The sequence below is a fragment of the Lepus europaeus genome, chromosome 7 (assembly GCF_033115175.1).
Source record: "Lepus europaeus isolate LE1 chromosome 7, mLepTim1.pri, whole genome shotgun sequence".
Taxonomy (NCBI): Eukaryota; Metazoa; Chordata; class Mammalia; order Lagomorpha; family Leporidae; genus Lepus; species Lepus europaeus.
The window spans coordinates 72,612-99,181 of NC_084833.1; the positions used below are offsets into that span (position 1 = coordinate 72,612).

At 65.2% G+C, this 26,570-nt stretch overlaps 3 protein-coding genes across 3 annotated transcripts; 2 read left to right on the top strand and 1 right to left on the bottom strand.

Moving 5' to 3' along the window:
• The first annotated feature begins 8,441 nt into the window (after window positions 1-8,441).
• On the top strand, window positions 8,442-13,766 carry NLRP6 (NLR family pyrin domain containing 6). The gene is made up of 7 exons (XM_062197690.1): window positions 8,442-8,470; window positions 8,984-9,264; window positions 9,466-9,504; window positions 9,658-11,368; window positions 11,939-12,034; window positions 12,847-13,017; window positions 13,504-13,766. The coding sequence occupies exons 1-7, from the start codon at window positions 8,442-8,444 to the stop codon at window positions 13,640-13,642; spliced, it is 2,466 nt and encodes an 821-aa protein (XP_062053674.1). The 3' UTR covers window positions 13,643-13,766.
• A 1,023-nt stretch (window positions 13,767-14,789) lies between these two features.
• PGGHG (protein-glucosylgalactosylhydroxylysine glucosidase) lies at window positions 14,790-22,683 on the top strand. Its single transcript, XM_062195574.1, has 14 exons — window positions 14,790-14,887; window positions 15,110-15,391; window positions 18,362-18,572; window positions 18,657-19,092; window positions 19,483-19,602; window positions 19,806-19,937; window positions 20,243-20,354; window positions 20,459-20,531; window positions 20,619-20,755; window positions 20,839-20,972; window positions 21,067-21,162; window positions 21,244-21,341; window positions 21,406-21,617; window positions 21,703-22,683. The coding sequence occupies exons 2-14, from the start codon at window positions 15,133-15,135 to the stop codon at window positions 21,756-21,758; spliced, it is 2,076 nt and encodes a 691-aa protein (XP_062051558.1). The 5' UTR covers window positions 14,790-14,887; window positions 15,110-15,132; the 3' UTR covers window positions 21,759-22,683.
• Window positions 22,684-25,014: 2,331 nt separating this feature from the next.
• On the bottom strand, window positions 25,015-25,818 carry IFITM5 (interferon induced transmembrane protein 5). The gene is made up of 2 exons (XM_062197691.1): window positions 25,627-25,818; window positions 25,015-25,227 (listed from the first exon to the last, which is right to left on the bottom strand). The coding sequence occupies exons 1-2, from the start codon at window positions 25,816-25,818 to the stop codon at window positions 25,015-25,017; spliced, it is 405 nt and encodes a 134-aa protein (XP_062053675.1).
• Between the last annotated feature and the right edge of the window lie 752 nt (window positions 25,819-26,570).

Sequence of the window (26,570 nt, forward strand, 5' to 3'; positions counted from 1 at the left end):
GCACAGTGAGTTAAAGCCCTGGCCTGCAGTGCCAGGATCCCATACCATATGGGCAAAGGTCCAAGTCCTGGCTGCTCCACTTCCGACCTAGTCCCCTGCTGATACACCTGGGAGGGCAGCAGAAGTGGCCCAAGTGCCTGGGCCCTGCCACCCACGTGGGAGACCCAGGTGAAGCTCTTGGCTCCTGGTTTCGGCCCGGCATAGCCTTGGCAGTTGTGGTCATTTGGGGAGTGAACCAGCAGATGGAAGATCTCTGTCTCTGGAGTTCTGACTTTCAAATAAATAAGTGAATCTTAGAAAAGTCTCGGGGGGTGGGGGCCGGCGCCACGGCTCACTAGGCTAATCCTCCGCCTTGCGGCGCCGGCACACCGGGTTCTAGTCCCGGTTGGGGCGCCGGATTCTGTCCCAGTTGCCCCTCTTCCAGGCCAGCTCTCTGCTGTGGCCAGGGAGTGCAGTGGAGGATGGCCCAAGTGCTTGGGCCCTGCACCCCATGGGAGACCAGGATAAGCACCTGGCTCCTGCCATCGGAACAGCACGGTGCGCCAGCCGCAGCACGCTACCGCGGCGACCATTGGAGGGTGAACCAACGGCAAAAGGAAGACCTTTCTCTCTGTCTCTCTCTCACTGTCCACTCTGCTTGTCAAAAAGAAAAGTCTCGGGGGGAACGTGGGGCGAGGCAAGGGGTCAGCCAGGGAAGAAACGTGCTGGAAGATTCTCCTGTTTCGTTCCCTGGCCCTGCACCCTGGCTCCACCCCTGCAGGCCAACACAGCGCAGCCACTTTCCCATGATGCACCTTGGCCTCCACCAGCACCAGGAGGGCACTGTGAAGTGCACTTGTGTCCCGAGCACCACGTGGAGGGGCCACGGAAACTTCCCCAAGCATCTCTCCTCCAGGCGTGAACCCCTCACTCCTTACATAAATCCCACTCCCATCCTGCCCTTTGCCTGAGCAAGTTTCTGGAATAGGCACCGCCAGAGATATCCCTGCAATGGAGCCAAAGAAACATCACGAAGAGCAGCTCGGAGGCAGGCCAGGAGGGACGTCCAAGGCCACCACGAGGTCTCGGTCCAGGCCACTGAAAGCCTCGACTTTCCAGCGTGAGGTGGAGAAAGCCGAGGGGGAACCGCTTTGGGGAGAGAAACCACAGCTGGCTTTTGGAATCTGCATTTGAGAGAGGCTGGGGATTTGGGTAGACACTCAATCTCAGAGCCTGAGCAGAGCCGGGGAGGCAGGGGGCAGGGCCGAGGCCCAGCGAGGAGAGGTGTGGAGGAGGCAGTGGAGCAGCAGACCCGGCTGGAGGGGTCAGCATCACCGGTCAGCGGGACTGGTCGGAGCTGGCTTGCTGGGATGCTCCAGGGTAAGCAATGGGGGAGGAGACACAGAAACCGAGGAAGAGTGGAGTGGAAACTCGTGGGGCACCTGTGCCATTGCTAGGCCGCACGGGGGACCCACGGCCGGCAGCACCAGCCAGTGTGGTGCTGGTTAGGGTTTTGCCAAGTGAGGACCATGAAGCAAGAGGACTCCGGGCAGCCTCGGTGCTGGTAGGCATTGCCAGCGAGTCTGAGCCTGGGCGTGGGGAGCAGGGGACAGTGCAGGGGGGTCACTGGGGGCCCAGGGAGAGGGGGCCATGGGCCAAAGCATCGTTTCATGTGACCTGCCCCTCGGCTGTGACCTCCTGGAGTCCTCCTGCTAGGAGGTGGTCCCAGCCAACCCAGCTCCCGCAGGAGTGGGAGAGCAGCCCCTGCCCAGTGCTACCAGGAAGTAGCTTCTCAGACTCCGGTGTCCAGACCCGCCCCTGAGCTCCCTGTGAAACCCGCTCCTCCCCCAGCTCCAGTCAGGTCCCGTGAACGCTGCCCTCTGCTGGTGCTCAGATGCGGCTCCTCCTCCCTGCCCAGGCCCCGCCCAGTGTAGTCACTCATGGAGCAGACACTTGAACCCCAAAGTCCTGTGTTAACCGCGGGTGGATTCGTGGTGTCTGAGGGTGGGGCCTTCGGGGGTTGGGTCCTGAACTTCGGAAGAGACCACACAGAGAGAAGAGGAGGTGCACGCCCCCCCCCCCCCCCGCGTCCTCTCTGCCACACAGTTGCTCCCACAGCACCAGCCCCACCCGGCCGCCCAGTCCCCACTGGGAGCCTCCGAGCTGGGAGCCCAGGTAGACCTCCTGAACTCCTGACCTGTCGGATGCTCCACGTACCGTAGCAGGAGCTGACCGAGGCAGCCGGGCAGCACAGGAGAGAGTGAGCAGAGCGAGGCTGACAGAGCTCACGGCTGGGCAGGCCGGTGGCTCCTGCTGTGTCATGGCTGAGCTGTGTCGTGGCTGAGCTGAGGGGTGTACCGTGGCACAGTCCACTCTCAGGGAGGGTGACCGTCGCCACGTGCTTGCGAGGGAGCAGTGGGCAGGACACTAGAGGCCGTCCACCGTCTAAGCACGGGTGTCACTGTGGTGTTTCCGCAGGGTATGTCCTCTGCTCCAGAGCCTTTCCCAGGTAGGTGATGTGCACGGGGGGAGGGGTCTGGTGCCTGCATCCCTTTATCTGAAGGGACTCCACCAAGTGCCCTGGGACCACCTCCCACACGAACACTCCCACCCTGCAGGACCAGAGATCTCCAGGCTCCTGCACCCCAGGACGGGCATCCTGGCCCCTGCACCTGGACAGAGCAGGGGTCAGGCCCTGGGCTCCTCTACCTTGGTGAGGCAAGCGAGGAGTCTGTGAACAAGGCTGTGCGCCCAGGGCCCTTTGGAAGGAGAACTCACCCACAGGAGGCCCCGAGCCACAGGAGACTGGCAGGAGGGCGAGCCGGGCCTGGGCAACAGGGTAGCGAGTGCCTCAGCTCCTGGTAAGCCCCATGAGGTTTTTTTTGTTGTTGTTGTTGTTTTTTGACGGACAGTGAGAGAGAGAGAGAGGTCCTCCTTTTTCCGTTGGTTCACCCCACAATGGCCACTGCGGCCGGCGCACCACACTGATCCAAAGGCAGGAGCCAGGTGCTTCTCCTGGTCTCCCATGCGGGTGCAGGGCCCAAGGACCCGGACCATCCTCCACTGCACTCCTGGGCCACAGCAGAGAGCTGGACAGGAAGAGGAGCGACCGGGACAGAATCCGGCACCCCAACTGGGACTAGAACACGGGGTGCCGGCACCGCCAGCGGAGGATTAGCCTAGTGAGCCGCGGCACCGGCCTAGCCCCATGAGGCTTTGTGGGCTCTGCTCCCTGGCGTGGGGCCGGCCCTGCAGACACAGGCGGAGACCTTGGCGTGCAGGAGGACACCCAGACTATGGGTGCATCCACTTTCTGTTTCTGAGTTTCAAGTATGGTGAAACGCACAGAACATGAAGTTACCGACTCAGCCGCTCCTCAGCCACAGTTCAGCACAGCCACCCAGCGGTACGGCCGGCACCACCTCGTCTCCCCAGACTGAAGCTGGCCCCCTCCCCAGCCCCACACCCTTCTACTCCTGCCCCTGTGGTCTGCCTCCCCCTCCCCTGGCCCACTTGGCCCACCTGGCTCACCTGGCACCACAGGGCTGCCTCTAAGCCGGTGTGGACTTCTCAGCTGCCTGCTGTGCCCAGAGTGGGAGCCCCGTGGGAAGGGTCTGGCCTGTTGGGGTTGGGGGGTTCCTCGGGCCACCTTGGCCACCACTGATAGAAACCTCGCTCCACCCCAAGCTGAGCATCTGCCTGGGCCCCCTGGTGCTGAGTGTCCCTGGGTGCGGGGAGGTGGGAACTGAACACCCTGCTCCCTCTCGCCATGCCCCCGAGGGATCTCTGGGGGGCTTGGGGCAGGGAGGGAGGGAGAGTACGCTTGGGATGGGCAGCTGGTGGGGCTGCCACTCGGTGGGGCCTCTCACGCACCCCCAGGCTCTGGAGAGCAACTGGTGCTGGAAGCAGAGCCAGGGCTGCTGGGGTGAGGTGGGCCTGGACATCGGGGTCGGGGCAGAGGGCCCTGGGCAGAAAGGGACCCGGAGCCACGGCCCTCACTGCCTGTGGTTTGCACCCACAGCCATGCTGGAGCTCAACCCTGTCCTCCGTTATTTGCACTAGGAGGGCAGAAGCCTAAGAGGACTGCGGGGCTCAGGGGGCCTCTGAGGAGGGTGCTATTAGATGAGGCCGCAGGGTGTGGCTGAGCCAGGAGCAGTCACACACGCACACACCCGAGGGAGCAGCTGTTCCAGCCCTGATGCAAGTGTGCCCCCCCTCAAGCCACAGCGGGCCCTGGAATACGCCCCAGAGAGAAGGCGAGACAGTGAACAAGCAACATAAATCTTTTAAAAACAGATTCTTACCTTTCTCTCTCTCTCTCTCTCTCACTGTCTATACCTGTCAAATAAAAATAAATAAATAAAAAATAAAAAAAAAAAAAACAGATTCTTTGAAAGGCAGAGTGACAGGGAGAGGGACAGAGAGAGATCTTCCTGCACTGGTTCACACCCCAAATGGCTGCAACACCTGGGGCTGGGCCAGGCTGAAACCAAGAGCCTGCAGCTGCATCCAGGTCTCCCCGAGGGCAGCGGGGCCCAAGCGCTTGGCCATCTTTTGCTTCAGGAACACTAGTAGGGAGCTGCCTTGGAAGCAAAGCAGTGAGGACCCAGCGTGGGACACTAGCATCCCAGGCTCTGGCTTAGCCACCTGCGCCACAGCCTGGCTCCTAATTGAATAAATCCTTAAAACAACTGAAGGTGACTCCTGGCCAAAGTAGAATTTCTTCTACAACATTCAGTTTTGCTTGATTGTTTTTAGAGCTTATCTTTTTCTGTTGTTTTTAAAAGATTTATTTATTGGCTGGCGCCATGGCTTAACAGGCTAATCCTCCGCCTTGTGGTGCCGGCACATCGGGTTCTAGTCCCGGTCAGGGCGCCGGATTCTATCCCAGTTGCCCCTCTTCCAGGCCAGCTCTCTGCCATGGCCCAGGAAGGCAGTGGAGGATGGCCCAAGTGCTTGGGCCCTGCACCCCATGGGAGACCAGGAGAAGCACCTGGCTCCTGGCTTCGGATCAGCACGATGTGCTGGCCGCAGCGGCCATTGGAGGGTGAACCAACGGCAAAAAGGAAGACCTTTCTCTCTGTCTCTCTCTCTCTCTCTCACTGTCCACTCTGCCTGTCAAAAAATTAATAAATTTAAAAAAAAAGATTTATTTATTTAGCCAGCGCCGCAACTCAATAGGCTAATCCTCCGCCTGTGGCACCAGTACTCCGGGTTCTAGTCCCGGTCGGGGTGCCGGATTCTGTCCTGGTTGCACCTCTTCCATTCCAGCTCTCTGCTGTGGCCCGGGAGGGCAGTGAGAATGGCCCAGGTGCTTGGGCCCTGCACCCGCATGGGAGACCAGGAGGAAGCACCTGATTCCTGGCTTCAGATCGGCGCAGCGCGCTGGCCATAGCAGCCATTTGGGGAGTGAACCAACAGAAGGAAGACCTTTCTCTCTCTCTCTCTCTCTCTCTCTCACTGTCTAACTCTGCCTGTCAAAAAAAAAAAAAAAGATTTATTTATTTCAAAGGTAGTTACAGAGAGACAGAAATCTTCCATCTGCTAGTTCACTCCCTAAATGGATGCAAGGGCCAGGGCTGTGCCAGTCTGAAGCCAGGAGCCAGGAGCTTCTTCTGGGTCTCCCACGTGGGTGCAGGGACCCAAGCACTTGGGCCACCTTCTGCTGCTTTCCCAGGCCACCAATAGAGACCTGGATCAGAAGTAGAGCAGCTGGGACTCAAACAGGTGCCCATATGGAATGCTAGCACTGCAGATGGCAGCTTAACCTGTGGTGCCACAGGGCCAGCCCCCAAAACAAGACAGATTAAGATGATTTATGAAGTTGGTGTGTTCTTGTGGCCCGGAGCACACAGGAGCTGTGAGAGGCAACGGCTCCGAGAACAGCAGGTGCCTTGTGCCTCTGCACCCCCGCCCCACAGGGACAGAACTGGGGTACAGACTTGTCCAAGGGCGCACAACTGTTGGGCTAGGGGCCAGGATTTGATCCCCGCCTGGCTCAGAACACCGTGTTCCCAACCTTTGTACTTTCTGTCTTGACGATGAAGAACGGGAAACAGCAACCATGGAGAACTCCTTTTCAAGAATTCACACGGGGCTGGTGTGGTCCAGTGGGTTCAGCTGCTGCCTGCAATGCCAGCTTCCCATATGAGCACTGGTTCAAGTCCCAGCTGCTCCACTTCCAGTCCAGTTCTCCACTAATGCACCTGGAAAAGCAGTAGAGGATGAACCAACTGCTGGGACCCTGCACCCACATGGGAGATCCAGAGGGAACTCCAGGCTCCTGGCTTTGGCCTGGCCATCTGGGGAGTGAACCAGCAGATGGAAGACCTCTCTCTACGTAACTCTGCATTTGTCTTTCAAATAAATTAATTATATTTTTAAAAAGAAATTATAGGAATTATGCAAATGTGCATTTCAGAACAATGCAGGTGTGGCTCCTGTGTGCTGAAGGAGTGGCTGTGGGGAGAGTCTCTCGTTAGGGTGGGCTCAGTGGGGTCTTCAGGAGGGGGCCCTGGCCAAGGGTCCAGCGCTGCCATCCACGCTGGCAGGGCCAGAGCCCCCACACTGACCCTGGTGTCTCCATGTGTTCCCGTGGTGATGCTGTGCCTTGCCAAGCTCCCTCTGCAGAACCGCGGCCTGCTGAAGGCCAGCACGAGGAGGGCACCGGGACCTGCCCGCTCTCCCCCCCCCCCCCCCGGAGCCAGGTGCTCCCACAGTTGCTGTCCCCAGGCAGCCAAGGCCAGCACCCGTGCTGAGGCTGGCTGCCCATCTCAGGCCACGGGCTGCTCTGGCTTTGTCCCCAGAACCCTGAGCCTCATCCCCTTCACCTGACCTGACCCGGGCGAGGCCGCTTCCAAGGCCTACTGACTCCCAAGGCTGTGTGATAACAACTGCTCGTTCCTGTTCCCGAAAGTCCCTCAAAAAGTACAAAGTCCCCACCTCCTGATGTGTGCTGCCGGTGCGCCCTCGAGCCTGTGGGCCCCCACTCCGATAGAGAGACTGGTGCTGACCACACACCGTGGATCTGAGGGGCAAGTGTGCATGAACAAGACTCACACCTAGGGGCCGGCGCCATGGCGCAGTGGGTTAATCCTCTGCCTGTGGTGCCGGCATCCCATATGGGCGCTGGTTCTGGTCCTGGCTGCTCCTCTTCCAACCCAGCTGTCTGCTGTGGTCTGAGAAAGCAGTAGAGGATGGCCCAGGTCCTTGGGCCCCTGCACCCACGGGAGACCCATCTGAAGCTCCTGACTCCTGGCTTCGGATTGGCACAATTCTGGCCATTGCAGCCGTTGAGGAGTGAACCAACGGACGGAAGACCTTTCTCTGTCTCTGCCTCTCACTGTCTGTAACTCTACCTTTCAAATAAATAAATAAAATCTTAAAAAAAAAAAAAGACCCACACCTAGTAGCCTAAGCTCTGCTCTGTCTCAGACAGAACGGGCACCCGCCCACCTCTGGGCCCCTTCCTCCTGGTGGGCGAGAGCTGTGTGTCAGAGTCTCCCAGGGCTCCCAGGGTACACAGTGACCCGTGGCCAGGTGGGGCAGCAGGCGAGGGTGGCTGTGACTGCTCCCCGGGGTGCTGGAACAGGGCCTGGGGGTCCCAAGTCCAGCACCAGTTTCACTGGGCTGAGAGCCAGAAGCAGCTTGGCTGTGATCCCAGCAGCCCCACTCCTGGCTTCTCAGCGGCACTCCCCTTCCTGGGGCCCTGAGGTCTGCGGCCCCTGCTCCACACTCAGCAACAGTGCAGCTCGGCTCCCAGTCCACGCTGCCTCTGCCTCCGTCTGCAGCCCTGGGGCCCCTCAGACACGAGTGGAACGTGTGTCCCAGGCTCTCAGTTTCACTACATCCAGTGGGGGAGGGAACCCTCACGGGCTCCAAGGAGTGGAGCCTGATTCCTGGGCACTGACCGGACCACACACACACAGCCTCAGTGTGGTCACGCAGATGTGTGCATACTCCCACAGGCGGTGGGACCCACACGTGTGTGGCCACGGGCACGCCTCACATCCAAACCTCTGTCCATCCACCTGCTCAGGGGAGACGCAAGAAGCCCAGAGCCGCTCCTGGTGCACAGGTGGTGTCGCCCTCACCCCAACTCTACAGGCTCTGGCTCCCTCCACCTGGAAGCCCTCCCTCACCCCCTGCCTGCAGAATTTAACCCAGCTCTGTACCAGCCACCTCCTCCGTGCAGCCCACCTTGTGGTAAAGTTACTGCTCATGGCCATGCCTCCATGCCACACCTACAGTTTCCGGGAAATGTTCAAGGAATACAAGCACAGCAGGAGATCAGAGGTCACTGGGCAGAGCACACCAACGGCGAATGCACCCCTGTGAGTCCTCTCACTCCGGGCCAAGGAATGGGCCTGGCTGAGCAACCCCTGGGGACTCAGCCTGGGGAAGGGGTCACCCCTCCGCCGCTGGCCTCTGCCCCTGAGTGTTAGACCCACGGACAAGGCTCCATGGACCAGCCAGGGGCCTCCTGCTCCAGGTGAGTGCTGGCTCCCTAAGTGGTCACCTGGACCTGGGTGGCCTCGTGGGTGACTCCCTGGGGCTTTGCTCCTGACTTTGCACCCTTCTCCCACCACCCCAGCGGCAGGATTCTAGGGACCCCCCCAACACTATAGCGCAGACCCTGGTGCCAGACCCCAGCCTGGTCTCCACAGATGCCTGCCACAGCCTGGCTGTTGCCTGGTCCAAGGAGCCCAGGACCACAGTCTGACGGGGGCTCCCAGGCGAAGGCCAGGCCAGGCAGAGCCTCCTCTCCTGCACTTGACCTGCCTGGCCCTGGAGTGGAGGAAGCAGGCAGGACCTGGGGACCGAGGCAGCCCCTAGCACCACAGGTCATTGGTATCCGTTGTCCACCGTGGATGACCCCACAACACAGCTGATGGGAAAAAGGGAGTCTGGGACCGAGCCCCTGCCTGCAATGGGCACCTGGAAGCACGGCAGCGCCGGGGTCACCCGGGGCAGCACCCTGACCACGCCGCCCACCCGCCCCCAGCTCGGAGCCCCGCGCCACCGTGGCCCGCGAGCTGCTCTTGGCAGCCCTGGAGGACCTGAGCCAGGAGCAGCTGAAGCGTTTCCGCCACAAGCTGCGGGACGCGCGCACGGGCGGCCGCAGCATCCCGTGGGGGCGCCTGGAGCTCGCGGACGCCCTGGAGCTCGCCGAGCAGCTGGTCCATTTCTACGGCCCGGAGCCCGCGCTGGACGTGGCCCGCGCAACCCTGAAGAGGGCGGATGTGCGCGACGTGGCTGCGCGGCTCAAGGAGCAGCGGCTGCAGCGTAAGCCCGGGGCACGTGCAGGGGTCGGGGGGGGGGGGCGGGGGGGGGGAGGTTCGCACAGCCTGGGCGAGGGCCGGGGCCGGGGCGTCGTGTGCCGCCCTCTTCCCGCGTCTGCGTTGCCGGGGGCGCGCTACCCACGACCTCCTGGACCAGGCCAGCCCCCCGCCCCCGGCGGGATCTCAATCCGGGTTTCCCTTCCAGAGCTCGGCACCAGCTCCTCAGCGCAGCTCTCCCTGGCCGGTAGGTCCTGGGGCGGGAGGCAGGAGGCGGGAGGCCCCGACCGGCCCGGGTCATGGGCCTCCCAGGGCGCAGAGCGAGCGCGACGGCTGGGAGCGGGGAGACCGGCAGGTGCCCTCGAGGGCTGACCGTGCCCGTCCCGTCCGCCTGCCGCAGAGTACGCGAAGAAGCACCGCGAGCACGTGCTGCGGCAGCACGCCAAGGTGAGGGAGCGGAACGCGCGCTCCGTGAGGCTGGATCGGCGCTTCACCAAGCTGCTCATCGCGCCCGAGGCCCGCGGGGACCCGGCGCCGGAGGCCGCGCAGGAGTCGCAGGAAGGGCGCGCGCGGCGCTCGGACACCCGCACCTTCAACCGGCTCTTCGGCCGCGACGACGAGGGCCAGCGGCCGCTGACCGTGGTGCTGCAGGGCCCGGCGGGCATCGGCAAAACCATGGCGGCCAGAAAGATCCTGTACGACTGGGCGGCCGGCAAGCTGTACCAGGGCCAGGTGGACTTCGCCTTTTTCGTGCCGTGCCGCGAGCTGCTGGGGCGCCCGGACGAGCGCAGCCTGGCCGACCTGATGCTGGACCAGTGCCCGGACCGCGGCGCGCCGCTGCCGCAAATGCTGGCGCAGCCGCAGCGGCTGCTCTTCATCCTGGACGGCGCGGACGAGCTGCCCGCGCCCCCGGGCGGCCTCGAGGCCGCGCCCTGCACGGACCCCTTCGAGGCGGCGAGCGGCGCGCGCGTGCTAGGCGGGCTGCTGAGCAAGGCGCTGCTGCCCCCGGCCCGCCTGCTGGTGACCGCGCGCGCCGCCGCCCCCGCCAGGCTGCAGGGCCGCCTGCGCTCGCCGCAGTGCGCCGAGGTGTGCGGCTTTGGCGACCGCGACAGAAAGAAGTATTTCTACAGGTACTTCGGGGACGAGCGGAGCGCTGCGCGCGCCTACCGCCTGGCCAAGGAAAACGAGACGCTGTTCGCGCTCTGTTTCGTGCCCTTCGTGTGCTGGATAGTGTGCACCGTGCTGCGCCGCCAGCTCGACCTGGGCCGCGACCCGGCTCACGCTCTCAGGACCACCACATCCGTGTACCTGCTCTTCGCCACCAGCCTGCTCAGCGGCGCCGACGCGCCCCAGATGCAGGCGGAGCTCCGCAAGTTGTGCCGGCTGGCCCGCGAGGGCACGCTCGAGCGCCGGGCGCGCTTCACCGACAAGGACCTGGAGCGCCTGCAGCTCCGCGGCTCCCACGTCCAGAGCCTGTTCCTCAGCAAAAAGGAGATGCCGGGCGTGCTGGACACGGAGGTCACCTACCACTTCGCGGACCTGAGCTTCCAGGAGTTCTTCGCGGCGCTGTCCTACCTGCTGCAGGACGAGGGGTCCCCTGGGGCCACGGCTGCAGGCGTCGGGACCCTGCTGCGCGCAGACCCGGAGCTTCGCCGAGACCTGGCGCTCACCACGCGCTTCCTCTTTGGGCTGCTGAGCGCAGAGCGCACGTGGGACGTGGAGCGCCACTTCGGCTGTGCCATCTCGGAGCGCGTGAAGCAGGACGCCCTGCACTGGGTGCAGGACCAGGGCCAGGGCCAGGGCCGCCCGGGCGAGGCGCGAGAAGACGGGGAACAGCCGGAGGACGATGACAACGAGGACATCAGCTACCCGCTGGAGCTGCTCTACTGCCTGTATGAGACGCAGGAGGAGGCGTTCGTGCGCCAGGCCCTGCAGGGCCTCCCCGAGCTGGTGCTGGAGCGAGTGCGCTTCAGCCGCATGGACCTGGCGGTTCTGAGCTACTGTGTGAGCTGCTGCCCAGCCGGCCAGGCACTTCGGCTAGTCAGCTTCGGGCTGGAAACAGCACAGGAGAGGAAGAAGAAGAAGCGAAGCCTGATGAAGCGGCTGCAGGGGTGAGTGCCGTCCAGGCCACATGGGGTCCCTGGGGGCTGTTTTTGTCCATCCCACTTCCCAGATGTCCCCATCATGCCCACCCTCAGCTGTTCCCAACCAAGCAAACCCCTCAGGCCTGGCCTTGCCCTCTGGCCCAGCCCTGGTTTCTTAGACTACTTTCTGGAATATTCCATGCCCTCTGCGCCTCGAGCCCTTGCACCTGCTGCCTGTTCTCACAGTCTGCCCTGGCTCCCCAATGGGCCCAAAAGTGTCCCACTGACCACCTGATGCTAAGACATTGCCCCATGTCCGTCTGCCACCAGACGCTTGCACCTCCCGGAGTTTCTCTGAGTTTAGCTCCAGCCCAGCACCTGGCCCAGGTGAACATCAGGACATCGGTAGGGCCTGGGCCTGGGGACATACAGACCCTCACCTGTGTCTCACTCTGGGTTTGGGGGACAGGCAGTAAGAGGACAGAGGGGCACTGGCCTGGCTTGGGGGCGAGGGCAGAGGCGGCTCTGGGACCCCAGGACCACGGATGGGAAGGGGTCCTTTCTAGGAGTGAGCGGGCCTCTCGCTCCTTCTCCAAGCAGCTCTGGAGCCGCCGCAAAACAACTGCCAGCCTCCCCACTCCATCCGCTCTGCAAGGCTATGAGTGACCAACAGTGTGGCCTCAGCAGCCTGACGTGAGTGACGCCCCAGCCCCTCCCATGGAGGACATCCAAGGGACCCAGGACAGAGGAGGAGAGGCCTGGGGGGAGGGCTGAGGGGGCTGGGGGGAGGGCTGAGGGGGCTGGGGAAGGGCTGAGGGGGCTGGGGGGAGGGCTGAGGACAAGGCTGGTCCTGGCTTGCCTGGAGCCCCCCCGGGGGAGGGGATAAGGAAGACAGGACTGGGATTCCTCTGTGTGCTGGGTGCTGTGGCCGACGGTCGGACTCTGGGGTCAGGCTGCCCACATGTCCTGTGAGGCTCCGACTGGCCAGGCCGTGTGGTTCCCTCCCCTGGAAGCAGAGCCAGCAGATTCTACCTTGCAGGGTGGATGTGAGATTTCTAAGGCTCGGCACCTACAGAGCCTCGAGCGTAAAAGCTTTCCAGCCACCATCAGCTTGCACCACGTGAGCAGAGTCAGAAGTGACCGGAACTGGGGGGGGGCACAGTGAGCTCGGCACGGTCACACAGCAAACACGTTTGGCGTGGGGAGCGGGATACGGCATGGCAATCTGCAAGGCAGCAGAAGGAGCCCACACAGGGGAACACACGTGGGCCGGCAGTCCCAGCAGCATTCGTGCTGAGTCGAGCAGCCCGCCCGCCACTGCTTGCGGTGGCAAACCGAGCAGACAGCACAGCCGCCAGGTACTGCCGCCAGGTAAACCAGGGTCTGCCTGATGGACGGTTCCATGGTGCCGTGAGTCTCCTGAGCAGACCCTGGGCCGGGAAGGGGGAGCGGGGAGTTTGTGCAGCTGGGGGCCTGCGGACGATGCGCGTGCCTCTCGGTCACAGGCTGTCCCACGGCAAACTCTCCGATGCCGTCTGCCGAGACCTCTCGGAGGCCCTGAAGGCAGCCCCTGCCCTGACGGAGCTGAGTCTCCATCACATCAGCCTCAGCGAGGCCGGCCTGCGGGTGCTGAGCCAGGGACTGGCCTGGCCCCAGTGCCGCCTGCACAGGCTCAGGTGAGCCTGGCCTGACGGGCAGATGGAGAGGGCCCCACCCCCAGGGTGCAGCGGCCCTGTGTGCCGTTCTGCAGACCCTCAGGTAGAGGCAGGTCCTTCAGGGCACGGTGGGGGCCTGGGGGCTTCCCTAGACCCTGAAGAGGAGGCCCCCAGACCCCCCCCTCCAAGTGACAGGGCTCAAACATCTGGGAGCCCAGCCCCTAGAGACCCTTCCTCTGAAGCCCACCCCAGTCCTGGGCCTGGACCACCCTCCCCAACCAAATGTCCCTCTGCTGCCTGGTGCCCATGGCCAGTCTGGACCAGTGATTTCAACATCCTCTTACCCCCCTCAAAGACCTCCAGCCCCTGCCCCTGCCCCACCCTAGCCAACCATCTCTGTCACGGCGTCTCTTTAGCAAACCTAGGCCATAGCCCCCACCTCCCACAGCGCCCCCAGCCCCAGCCTCTTCCCCAGTGGATGCCCTCTGACCTGTGCATGTGCTGTAGTCTGGCCTCCGTGGAGCTGAGTGGGCAGTCTGTGCAAGAGCTGCGGGCTGTGAAGACAGCGAAGCCAGATCTGCTCATCGTCCACCCAGCACTGGACGCTGACGCCGAGTCCCTCCCGGAATGCAGCAGTGCCCTCTGAAGCCTGGAGGCCAGAGCAGGCGAAGGACCTGTGGCCAGCGCACCCAGCCGGGGGGAACGATGCTTTCAGCCTCCAGCCAATTCGCGTGAACCGAGGGGCCCTGGACGGCTCTGGACTCACCGACCCCAACTCCTTGAGTTCTTCCCCAGGACCTAGGCTGCTCCTCCCACCTGCGTGCCCTGGGCCCCCCGGCTGCACCCCTAGACATGCTCAGAAGCCCTGCTAAGCGCGCACCTGGAGTGGGTCAGCAGTCTGCAGCCCCACAACCCTGGCCCTGTGGCAGAGACTGGGCCCTCCTCACCTCTGCCTGTTGGCCTGGCTCTGGCCATCCCTGAGGCTCTATGGCACCCACTGGCCAGGGGTGCAGTGGGGACGGAGCAGCAGGAACCCTGCGTCTTGGGAGGCAACCACGTGCACTGGAAATAAATTTTCCTCTGGGTTCAGTTCTGCTGGCTTCTGTTGCGCTCGGCCAGGCATGCTGACTGGCCAGGCAGTCCTTCAGCCAAGCCAAGTGAGCAGGCGGGGCTGTGCTCCTCTGTCCCCCACTGGGAGAGCTAGCACTGGGGCAGCAAGGCTGGGCCTCGATGGGCAGGGCCAGCAGTGGACAGCCCCAGAAATGTTGAATCTGCTGAGCTGAGCCAGCTCCTGAGACACCAGCCCACTCTGTGGGCAGCTGGAGGGGGTGGCCTGGGGGCTAAGGCTTTGGGCCTGAGCAGCTGGACCGGTGAAGTCACCATGGCCTGGCCAGGGCGCCGTGGCAGGAGGAACTCGAGAGTCCAGTCAGGCCGGGCCCGGGCGGAGGGGACCGGGACAGGCTCCCAGGCAGGGCCAGGGAGGAAGACTCAGGTACCAGGCAGGCCATGTGGGTGTGCGGGGTGGGTGCTGACGGTGCGAGGGACCGGGAGGAACGAGAGGGGAGAAACAAATCGCCAGCCAGAGGCCTCGCATGCGTTTTAAATCCACCCTGGGCCACTTCTCACTCCGGTCCGCGTGTGTCCAATTTGGCCGGCGGACACCGGCGGGGTTTGCGGTTGTGTGGGCGGGGGGTGGGGGGGTGAAGGGGCGGGACCCTCCGGGCCTCCGCCCAGCTGCCCCGCCCAACCGCGCAGCGCGGCCCTGGGGGCGGATCTGGGGGCGGGACCTCCAGGCCTTCCTGGTCCTGGTCTTGCACCCTCCTGCCCGCCGCGGGGCCTTCCTCCCGGCCCAGGCATCCAGGGGGAGCCGGGGACAGAGGCTCCCGCTGCGGTGAGTCCGGAGCCCGACGCCCCCGCCAGACGGGAGGGCGGAGGGCGGGTTCGGGGCCCGTCCACAGCCCCGGAGGTCCGTGCTGGCGCGCGGTTCGGTTGGGAGACTGGTGGATGGCTGTGGGATTCTGCGTCCCAGGACGCCAGCACTAGTGGGGAGGGGCCGAGCAGCACTGAAGGTTGCCCTCACCGCCCAGCCAGTCACGGGGCCCCTGACCCCCAGGCCCTGCCGCGGGAGACCCCTCCATGGAGGCTGCAGGGGTGGACCCTGCGGTGTTCACCGCCCACGCACTGCCCAGTGACCCCCGGCTCTGGGCCACTGTGACCAACGCATACCTGGGCACACGCGTGTATCACGGGACCATACATGTGAGCGGTGTGTACAACGGGGCCCGGGGAGACACACACCGGGCCGCTCTGCCCAGCCCACTCAGCGTCCGACTGGAGGCCCCTGCGGGCTCAGTAGAGCCGCTAACTGAGACGTTTGTGCTGGACACCAACACAGGTAGCTGCCACCTGTCCTGGCCGCCCCGGGCCCGGCCCTGTTCCATGCAGCAGACCCCTCCTCTGGACACAGGGAGCTCACGGGGGCAGCCTCCTGAGGGTGGCCTCTGGCGCCCCCTTTCCCTCCACCTGGGGACTCTGCATGGGCAGGAGCCTGGGGTCTTCAGAAGAGCAGAGGGGCAGGGAGGCTCAGGGCTGGGCCCCCCCACCCCCAGGGGGAAGGTGGCAGAGGCAGGAGTGGGGCCACCCCAGCCTGGGGGGGAGTGGCAGAGGTCAGAGTGGGGCCACCCCAGCCTGGGTCGGGGGGAGAAGGCAGAGGTCAGAGCGGGGCCACCCCAGCCTGGGAGGGGAGAAGGCAGAGGTCAGAGCGGGGCCACCCCAGCCTGGGGGGGGGGGGGAGAAGGCAGAATTCAGAGTGGGACCACCCCAGCCTGGGAGGGGGGAGTGGCAGAGGTCAAAGCAGGACCACCCCAGCCTGGGAGGGGAGAAGGCAGAGGTCAGAATGGGGCCACCCCAGCCTGGGAGGAGGGAGTGGCAGAGGTCAGTGTGGGGCCACCCCAGCCTGGGAGGAGGGAGTGGCAGAGGTCAGAGTGGGGCCACCCCAGCCTGGGAGGGGGGAATGGCAGAGGTCAGAGCGGGGCCACCCCAGCCTGGGTCGGGGGAGAAGGCAGAGGTCAGAGTGGGACCACCCCAGCCTGGGAGGGGGGAATGACAGAGGTCAGAGCGGGGCCACCCCAGCCTGGGAGGGGGGAGTGGCAGAGGTCAAAACAGGACCACCCCAGCCTGGGTCGGGGGGAGAAGGCAGAGGTCAGAGCGGGGCCACCCCAGCCTGGGAGGGGGGAGTGGCAGAGGTCAAAACAGGACCACCCCAGCCTGGGTGGGGGGAATGGCAGAGGTCAGAGTGGGGCCACCCCAGCCTGGGAGGGGGGAGTGGCAGAGGTCAGAGCGGGACCACCCCAGCCTGGTGGGGGGGAGAAGGCAGAGGTCAGAGTGGGGCCACCCCAGCCTGGGAGGGGGGAGTGGCAGAGGTCAGAGTGGGGCCACCCCAGCCTGGGTCAGGGGGAGAAGGCAGAGGTCAGAGCGGGGCCACCCCAGCCTGGGAGGGGGGAGAAGGCAGAGGTCAGAGCGGGGCCACCCCAGCCTGGGTCGGGGGGAGAAGGCAGAGGTCAGAGTGGGGCCACCCCAGCCTGGGAGGAGGGAATGGCAGAGGTCAGAGCGGGGCCACCCCAGCCTGGGAGGGGGGAATGGCAGTTGTCAGAGTGGGGCCACCCCAGCCTGGGAGGGGGGAGAAGGCAGAGGTCAGAGCGGGGCCACCCCAGCCTGGGAGGGGGGAGAAGGCAGAGGTCAGAGCGGGGCCACCCCAGCCTGGGAGGGGGGAGTGGCAGAGGTCAGAGTGGGGCCACCCCAGCCTGGGAGGGGGGAATGACAAAGATCAGAGTGGGACCACCCCAGCCTGGGAGGGGGGAGTGGCAGAGGTCAGAGTGGGGCCACCCCAGCCTGGGTCGGGGGGAGAAGGCAGAGGTCAGAGTGGGACCACCCCAGCCTGGGAGGGGGGAGTGGCAGAGGTCAGAGTGGGACCACCCCAGCCTGGGAGGGGGGAGAAGGCAGAGGTCAGAGCGGGGCCACCCCAGCCTGGGAGGGGAGAAGGCAGAGGTCAGAGCGGGGCCACCCCAGCCTGGGGGGGGGGGGGAGAGAAGGCAGAATTCAGAGTGGGACCACCCCAGCCTGCGAGGGGGGAGTGGCAGAGGTCAAAGCAGGACCACCCCAGCCTGGGAGGGGAGAAGGCAGAGGTCAGAATGGGGCCACCCCAGCCTGGGAGGAGGGAGTGGCAGAGGTCAGTGTGGGGCCACCCCAGCCTGCGAGGGGGGAGTGGCAGAGGTCAAAGCAGGACCACCCCAGCCTGGGAGGGGAGAAGGCAGAGGTCAGAATGGGGCCACCCCAGCCTGGGAGGAGGGAGTGGCAGAGGTCAGTGTGGGGCCACCCCAGCCTGGGAGGGGGGAATGGCAGAGGTCAGAGCGGGGCCACCCCAGCCTGGGTCGGGGGAGAAGGCAGAGGTCAGAGTGGGACCACCCCAGCCTGGGAGGGGGGAATGACAGAGGTCAGAGCGGGGCCACCCCAGCCTGGGAGGGGGGAGTGGCAGAGGTCAAAACAGGACCACCCCAGCCTGGGTCGGGGGGAGAAGGCAGAGGTCAGAGCGGGGCCACCCCAGCCTGGGAGGGGGGAGTGGCAGAGGTCAAAACAGGACCACCCCAGCCTGGGTGGGGGGAATGGCAGAGGTCAGAGTGGGGCCACCCCAGCCTGGGAGGGGGGAGTGGCAGAGGTCAGAGTGGGGCCACCCCAGCCTGGGTCAGGGGGAGAAGGCAGAGGTCAGAGCGGGGCCACCCCAGCCTGGGTCAGGGGGAGAAGGCAGAGGTCAGAGCGGGACCACCCCAGCCTGGTGGGGGGGAGAAGGCAGAGGTCAGAGTGGGGCCACCCCAGCCTGGGAGGGGGGAGAAGGCAGAGGTCAGAGTGGGGCCACCCCAGCCTGGGTCAGGGGGAGAAGGCAGAGGTCAGAGCGGGGCCACCCCAGCCTGGGTCGGGGGGAGAAGGCAGAGGTCAGAGTGGGGCCACCCCAGCCTGGGAGGGGGGAATGGCAGAGGTCAGAGTGGGGCCACCCCAGCCTGGGAGGAGGGAATGGCAGAGGTCAGAGTGGGGCCACCCCAGCCTGGGAGGAGGGAATGACAGAGGTCAGAGTGGGGCCACCCCAGCCTGGGAGGGGGGAATGACAGAGGTCAGTGTGGGGCCACCCCAGCCTGGGAGGAGGGAGTGGCAGAGGTCAGAGTGGGGCCACCCCAGCCTGGGTCGGGGGGAGAAGGCAGAGGTCAGAGTGGGACCACCCCAGCCTGGGAGGGGGGAGTGGCAGAGGTCAGAGTGGGGCCACCCCAGCTGCGGCCCCACTGGGTGGCCCTGGCCTCTCTTCTGCCTGCCCCAGGCTCCTTCCAGCACACCCTGGAGGGCCCCAGCTCCCGGGCTTCCCAGCGCATCTATGCCCACCGCACACTGCCTCACGTCCTGGCCGTCAGCGTGTCCCTCACCCGCCTGGCCACGGGGCACCGGCCCATCACCATGCTGCTGCAGTCGGCTTTCTCCCCAGAAAGCCCTGACCTGGACCTGCAGCTGGGTCCTGACTTCAAAGGAGCCCGGTGAGGAGGGGGCTGGGACCCCCCACCCACCCTGTGGCATGGCCGAGGAGGGGGCCAGCACTGAGGCCCGCCCTGCCCCCGCAGGTACTTGCATGGCCACACGCTGACACCTGAGCAGCCCGGGGGTGTGCGGCAGGAGGTGCACATGCTGTGGACACCAGTGCCCCCGGCCCTGACCCTGGGGGAAGGCGAGGAGGACAGGACCTGGGAATTCCTGACTGTGGTGGGCAGCAGCCAGGCCGAGGCCCAGGCCTGCTTCACTGAGGCCCTGCAGCTGCAGGCCAGGGGCGCACTATACCCGGCCCATGCACAGGCCTGGGCCCAGCTGTGGGCAGGCTGTGGCCTGGACGTGGTGGGGCCCCTGCGCCTGCGACAGGCCCTGCGCGGCTCTCTCTACTACCTGCTCAGTGCCCTGCCCCAGCCGGGGGCCACCGGCTATGTCTGCCATGGCCTCAGTCCCGGGGGCCTCTCCAACGGGAGCCGGGAGGAGTGCTACTGGGGCCACGTCTTCTGGGACCAGGTGCGCACGTCCACCCAGCACTGGCCACACGCTGCCGGCGCGTGGGCATCACGGGCTACTGCCTCGGCCCCCCTGGAATCAGGGCTGTGGGCAAGGCCCTGGCGCTGAGTGGGCGTGGCCTGTGGCGGGTCACTGAGGCGGGCTGGGTCCCCAGGGCCTTGCAGGGAGCACAGCACAGAGCCTGCAGAACCCCTGCAGGGCCAAGTGCAGCAGCAGGAGGGTGGGGGTGGGGGTGGGGGTCTCCTGCACCTGCTGGGCCCCTGCGTGGCCCCCTTTGTGGGCGAGGAGGCTGAGAGAGGCCCAGGCGCTGGCTCTGAGCCAGGTGATCGGTGCAGGACCGAGGGAGGGAGATGTGGGCGTGTGCAGCCCCACAACAGCCGGTCGTCTCAGGATCTCTGGATGTTCCCGAATATCCTGGTGTTCCACCCGGAGGCCGCCAGGGCCATCCTGGAATACCGCATCCGGACGCTGGACGGGGCCTTGGAGAACGCCCGGAGCTTGGGCTACGAGGTGAGCGATGCTGGGAGCCACCCTGAGGCCACACCGCAGAGGGGGAGGAGCAGCTGTGGGGCTGGGCCCCTGCTGTGACCCAGACCTCCTGGGACCCCCTCACTGCCCTGCCCCAGGGTCAGCAGGTGGCGAAAGCTGAGTCAGAGCCACCCCCGGCCCACTGTGGGAGACACAGCCTCTCTGCCCCATGCCCTCGTCCTCAGGGGGCCAAGTTTGCCTGGGAGAGTGCGGGCTCCGGCCTGGAGGTCTGCCCGGAGGAGGTGTACGGGGCCCAGGAGCTCCACATCAATGGGGCCGTGCTGTTGGCCTTCGAGCTGTACTACAACGCCACCCAGGTAAGGGGCAACCCAGGTAAGGGGCCACCCGGGGAGGAGAGGTAGTCCAGGGGAGGAGGGGCCACCTGGGGAAGGGCTACCAAGGGGAGGAGGGGCCACCTGGGGGAGGAAGAGCATCCCAGGGGAGGGGCCACACAAGGGAGGGGTCACCCAGGGGAGGGGACACCCAAGGGAGGTGTCGCAGTGCCACCCAGTGTGACCACAGCCCGTGGGGAGCCCTTGGGAGGGTGGGTACTGGGCAGATAGTGACTAAGGGAGCCATACCTCCTCCATGCCCTGGCCCCTGGCCCACTGCTGGACCCCAGGACCTGCAGCTCTTCCGAGAGGCTGGTGGCTGGGACGTGGTCAGTGCTGTGGCTGACTTTTGGTGCAGCCGCGTGGAATGGAGCCCCAAGGAGAAGAAGTACCACCTGAGGGGTGAGGGCCGTGGAGGGAGGGGGTGCCCCCAGACCCAGCAGCTGCCCTGCACCGCCCCAGCCTGACTGCACCCTGCAGCACATGGGGTCACGGCCTTTGTGCAGGGGTCATGCCCCCGGACGAGTACCACGCAGGGGTCGACAACTCCGTGTACACCAACGCCCTGCTCCAGAGCAGGTGAGGCTGCAGACCTGCTCAGCCCTGCCAGTGGGCGGGGTCCAGCCTCAGATGCTGGAGCTGCAGCCCCCTATCTCCAACCCCCAGCCTACGCTTTGCTGCTGCCCTGGCCCAGGACCTGGGCCTGCCCGTCCCCGACCGGTGGCTGGAGGTGGCCGATGGGATCAAGGTGCCCTTTGACCCAGAGCGGAACTTCCACCCTGAGTTCGATGGGTATGAGCCTGGTGAGTGGACTCCGGGCTTCTCCTCTGCCCTCCCCCAAGGCCCTGTGTCCTGGAACACACCCCCATGCCCCTGCTCCCTCCAGGAGAGGAGGTGAAGCAGGCGGACGTGGTGCTGCTGGGGTACCCGGTCCCCTTCCCCCTTCCCCCTGACGTGCGCAGGAGAAACCTGGAGATCTATGAGGCTGCAACATCCTCCCAGGGCCCGGCCATGACCTGGGTGAGAAGTGTACTGGGTGGTCCTGCCCGGGCCTCACTTGCCCTCCCCACACCGTGGGTCTCACCCTTACGTGCCCTCCAACCTCTGACCCCAGAGCATGTTTGCTGTGGGCTGGATGGAGCTGAAGGATCTGGCGCGGGCACAGGGCCTCCTGGACAGGAGCTTTGCCAACATCACCGAGCCCTTCAAGGTCAGCCTGGCTTCCACCCGTGACCCAAGCACGAGCCTCTGGGGGGTCATGGCCCTGACACCGACCGCGCCTGCCCTGCAGGTGTGGACAGAGAACGCAGATGGGTCAGGAGCCGTGAACTTCCTGACGGGCATGGGCGGCTTCCTGCAGGCTTTGCTCTTTGGGTGTACGGGGTTCAGGTGAGTGCGGTGGCTGGCGGAGGGTGGTCCCTGCCCCCACGCCCTCACACCGCCGTCCCAACAGGGTCACCATAGCAGGCCTGATCTTCGACCCCGTGTGCCTGGCGGACATCTCCAGAATGTGTGTCTCTGGCATCTCCCACCAGGGGAGCAAGATCAATTTCTCCTTCTCCCAGGACTGCGTGACAGTCGAGGTCACAGCCCGCACGGGGCCTGAGGCGCCCCCGCTGGAGGTTGAGCTGTGGCCATCACGGTCTCGGCTGCCCCTGCCAACAGGTAGGGCCCTAGGGGTCCGGAACACGGGTGCCCACCGTGCACCCAGGTGGTTCTCCCACCCCACGGTGCCCCTCCCTTCCTGCAGGACACAAGGTCTCCTTTCCACGCTCAGCTGGCCGGATACAGAGGTCCCCCCCGTAGCTGCCTGGAAGAACGTCTCAAGGACCCTGACCCACAGCTCCAGACCCTCCGTCCCTCACCCTGGAACCTGCCCCGAGCAACCAGGACTCTCCTGGGCCCTCCGGCCACGCCCTCTGCACCTGCACCTTCTCCACCCCTCCCAGCTGCCCAGCAACCAGGCCACCAGGCTCACAGCATGTGTGACCTCAAGTGCCAGGCTCTCTGTCTCCAACCTGATCCCCTCTGAGCCCCCACTCCTGCACCGGGCGTCCCCCTCTCCAGGGCCATTGGCCCAGCACCAGCCCACGCACCCTGTGGCACCCCTTCTTGCTCACTCCCCTGGGGTGCCTAGCACTGCCCTCTGACCTCTCGCTCCTGGACTCTGGTGCCGTGGGCACAGTCAACAGTGCACCGTGTGCAGCTGTGCTGAGATGGGTATGGGCAGGGAACTCGGGCACCCGAGGGGCTCAGGACTCACAGCTGCAGCTTTGCCAGAAAGACCTGGTGCCGTGCCCTGGTGCTTGCCACAGCATGGGCCCTGGGCCACTCCTGAGCCTGGGTCCTTAGATCAGGTTGGACGCCTCCTGCTCAGTGGTGTGGGCGGGGTGGTCCGTCCTCGACCTCACGCTTTGAGAGAGCACCACCGGAGGAGCCAGAGCCAAATAGCCATGGGTCAAGGCCACAGCCTTGGACCCCTATGCCCTGGACAGGCAACCCACATCCAGACACTGTCCAGCTCCTGTTCCTGGGACCTCAGGCCCTGGGATGGAGTCCTGGTGGCTTCGCAAGAATGAGGTGCCATGGTGCGAGCACCGGAATCCGGGGAGGACCACGCCATCTGCTCCAGGTCACCCCAGGGGTTAGTGCTTTGGTGTCCATGTGGGAATCCTGGGGCAGACCCTGCCCTTGGCACAAGTGGGCCTGGGAGATTAAAGGTTGGTGCTGGGAGGGGCTGTGTGATCCACATTTCCCTCGTCGCTATGAAGCCACATGGAAGCTGCCAGGATGCAGGAGGAAGGGGGGAGGAGTCTTCTTGGACAGTGAGCCCTACCCCAGCCTAGGCAGAGTCCCTGTCCGTCCTGTGTCAGCCCCTGGGGAGTCGTGTCTGGAACATGCACATGGCCTCTGGAGCAGCACCAGTCACCCTCCTCCACTCCCCGGCAGAATTTGGAGGCCGTGTGCATGGTAGAGGCACCACACGCTGATGGCCATGGGGATGCAGCACCGTGCTCCTGGGAGCGCGCGGCCACAGCAGCAGGGCTACAGCTCAGGGCCTAGCCGGGAGCTGAGACAGAGCCCCAGTGAACACCCTGGGTGGATGGCTGAGGGAGGGCACAAAGGGACATTTATCCACGGAGCCCCAGAGTGAGGGTGTGGGCACAGGTGTCAGAACAGGGCGGTAGGTGTCCCTGAGTCCACAGGACAGGTGCACCTGGTATGGCTGTGTGTGTGTGCACAGACGGGGTGACCTGCCCCTCACAAAGCCTGGGGCCCTGCTCTGGTCCAGCCTGGAGCTGCCTCGCTGTCTGCGTCCTGGTCTAGCACAAGAGTGCACACTGCGCTTGTCCTTGGGCCATTGTAGAATGGCCGGTCAGTCTCCAGCCCCCAGTGAGTTCCGGTCTCTGCGCACCCAGGCTCAAGCACAGGCAGGCTGAGCAGGCCTTTGCCTCCCGGGGTTGACTGGGCGCTGTCCTCAGAACTCCATGCACACACCTGAGCCACCTGGAGAGGCAGGGTTCTTGCTGGGGGCTCTGAGGACCAGACAGTGAGCCCCACCCCCAGCCTAGGCACAGCAGGAAGGCTGGGGGGGTGTCTCCTAGGGAGGGAAGAGACCCTGGGTGGGGTGCTCCACCCTGAGCCGCTGGTAGCCTGTCATTGGCCCAGCCACGGACAGTTTTGATGTGTCCTGTGGTGCACCACGGACGCGGGATACTGTCCAACCATGCACCCAGCACCATGGGCTCAGAGCTCACTGTGCGGCTCATCACACGCACTGCTGCTCTGTCTCTGCTGTTGTGTGCATGCCACGAGTGCGATTGTGCCCATGTGGGTGGCTGCACAGGGGGCCCCCAGGCCCCGGAGTGTGTCCAGTCACAGCCAGAGGATGGTCCCCACCCAGCCCCTACCCAGCCCTCCCGCCATCCGTCACCGACCCAGAAAGAAGACGATCCATGACCTTGGATGGCGACGGAGAGGGCCCCAGGAAGAGGGGCAGCATGATCCAGCCCCGAGGACGGGCACTGTGGCTGTGTGCACGGAGCTGGGGGTGGCCCCCATGTCCAGCTCCAAGCAGGAGCACTGCAGCTGTGTGCACAGAGCTGGGGGGTGGCCCCTGTATCCAGCTCTGAGCAGGGCCACTGTGGCTGTGTGCACGGAGCTGGGGGTGGCCCCTGTGTCCAGTTCTGAGCAGGAGCACTGTGGCTGTGTGCACAGAGCTGGGGGTGGCCCCTGTGTCCAGCTCTGAGCAGGGGCACTGTGGCTGTGTGCATGGAGCTGGGGGTGGCCCCCATGTCCAGCTCCAAGCAGGAGCACTGCAGCTGTGTGCACAGAGCTGGGGGGTGGCCCCTGTATCCAGCTCTGAGCAGGGCACTGTGGCTGTGTGCACGGAGCTGGGGGTGGCCCCTGTGTCCAGCTCTGAGCAGGAGCACTGTGGCTGTGTGCATGGAGCTAGGGGGTGGCCCCTGTGTCCAGCTCTGAGCAGGGGCACTGTGGCTGTGTGCACAGAGCTGGGGGTGGCCCCTGTGTCCAGCTCTGAGCAGGGGCACTGTGGCTGTGTGCATGGAGCTGGGGGGTGGCCCCTGTGTCCAGCCCCGAGCAGGGGCACTACAGCTGCGTGCACAGAGCTGGGGGTGGCCCTTGTGGCTCCGAGACACCAGACCACAGGGCAGCAGAGATCAAAGGGCTGGATCCCAGCTGCATTTTAAAATGTTCAAGCGTCTCCACCCAGAAGCCACAGGCCAACAAGATGGCATGGGGCCACTGAGGTCAGGGCTGCCCCCACTGCTGGGTCTCTGGGCTCCCACCTCCCCGACACCAGACAGGGAGGAGGCACCTTCTGGAACCAGGCACTTTTACTTCTGAAGCCCAGGCCGAGCCAGTCTGTGGGGAAAGGCAGTGTGGGTCTGAATGGGTCAGCACCAGGGGCCCAGACTGGGGCTGGGGGGTCCGGGGTCTGGGTGGGCCTGGGCCCAGACTGGGGCTGGGGGGTCTGGGGTCTGGGTGGGCCAAGGCCCAGGCCTTACAGTAGGGTGGGGTCCCTGCATCAGGACCTAGCCTGTCAGTCATAGTCTGTGTCAGTGAACTGGACGCTGAAGAAAGCTGCAGAGCCCTTGGCCAGCTGTGACAGGTGCAGGGCGCCGGCCACCAACAGCCCCAGGAGCAGCAGCAGGGGCACCAGCGTCCACATGGCGGCCAGGATGTTGTAGCACTTGGCTCTGGAGCCCAGCCGCCGAGCCGCCTCCAGATTCCCAGCCACCTTCTGGTCTCGGGCCTGCGGGGACGCTAGGGTCAGGGTGTGCACCCTGGGACCCCACCCAGGGTACCTGGATGGCTGGCGCTGGACCCAAGCTCAGGAGGGCATGGTGGGGCCTCAGGGGCCCCTTACTGCCCCAAGTGGACTCAGGGCTGGGCCTCTCCTTGGCCTTGCAGGATCAGGGTCCCCGGCCAAGGGGGGCTGGAAAGGACCCTGCCCTCCTCCCTCCCCAGCTGAGGACCCCAGCTTCAGCCTCCAAGGTCACCCCCACAGGCAAGGAGCCTCCTGGGTTGCTGCCCTCCACCCACCCAGGAGCCGAGTCCAGAGGCCCTGGCCCTTGGGAGGAGTCTCAGATGACCCCAGTGGGATGCTGCCCCTGAACACTCTGCAGGGGACCCCCACCCTCTGGCTGCGCACCTTGATGGAGTAGGCCAGTGCCAGGAAGCCGAGGCAGCACAGGTTCAGGTAGAGTGTGCTGAAGACAGACCAGATCAAGTGGTCCCGTGGTGGGGATCGCGGCGCCCCCAGCGTGAGCGACGTGTGGGCGGCACCCTCGGCCTTGAGGGGCGCTGGGGCCTGCGGGTCCTCGTGGGGGTATGACGTGTCCATGGGTTCCAGTGCTGTCTCAGACTCGCGCACTAGGGGTGGGCGCCCCAGGTGCTTATAGCTCGGCTGCCCCCTCCCATCCCAGGCGGCCTGCTAAATTTAACTCAAATTATAGCCTTGGAGAGTGAGGCTCCACCCTTGGCCACCAACACCCCCGCCCCACCCCTAGGACCACCCACTGCAGGCCGCTCTCTGGAGGCCACAGAGCTGGAGCTGCCACAGGCTATGTGTGGGCACAGGTTTGGGCGAGGCCCTGCCTTGGGACCAGAGCTTCTGCAACCCCACTCCAAGCCGGGATGCACCTGCCGGGGGAGGCACCGAGGGCCTGTGCACTGGGCTCCTGTGGCTGAGAAGCCCTCCTCCTCCGGGCCATCCCAGGGGCGGGGGTCCGCAAGTGCACCTGTGCCAGCCCAGCCTTCTCTCCAGCTCCACTCACGGCACCTGCACCCGAATCTTCAGCAGGAGACCCCCACCCATCCTGCACACAGCCTCTGCATAGCCTTCCCCAGAGTGGCCAGCCAGAGCAGGTAGAACCTGGCCATCCCCACCGCACCTCCTGATCAGGACTCGCACCTTGGGCGGAGTGGGGCAGTATCCGCACCAGGGGTTCAGAAGCAGCTTCCGGGAGGTTGGACAGGGGCTCTGTGAGCAAGCCCAGGGCAGAGGGGAAGGAAGCAGGAAATTGAGCGGCCATGGGACCCCACACAGCCCTGAGCTCCAGGGCGGGGATCGTCCTGACGGGGGGGGGGGGGGGG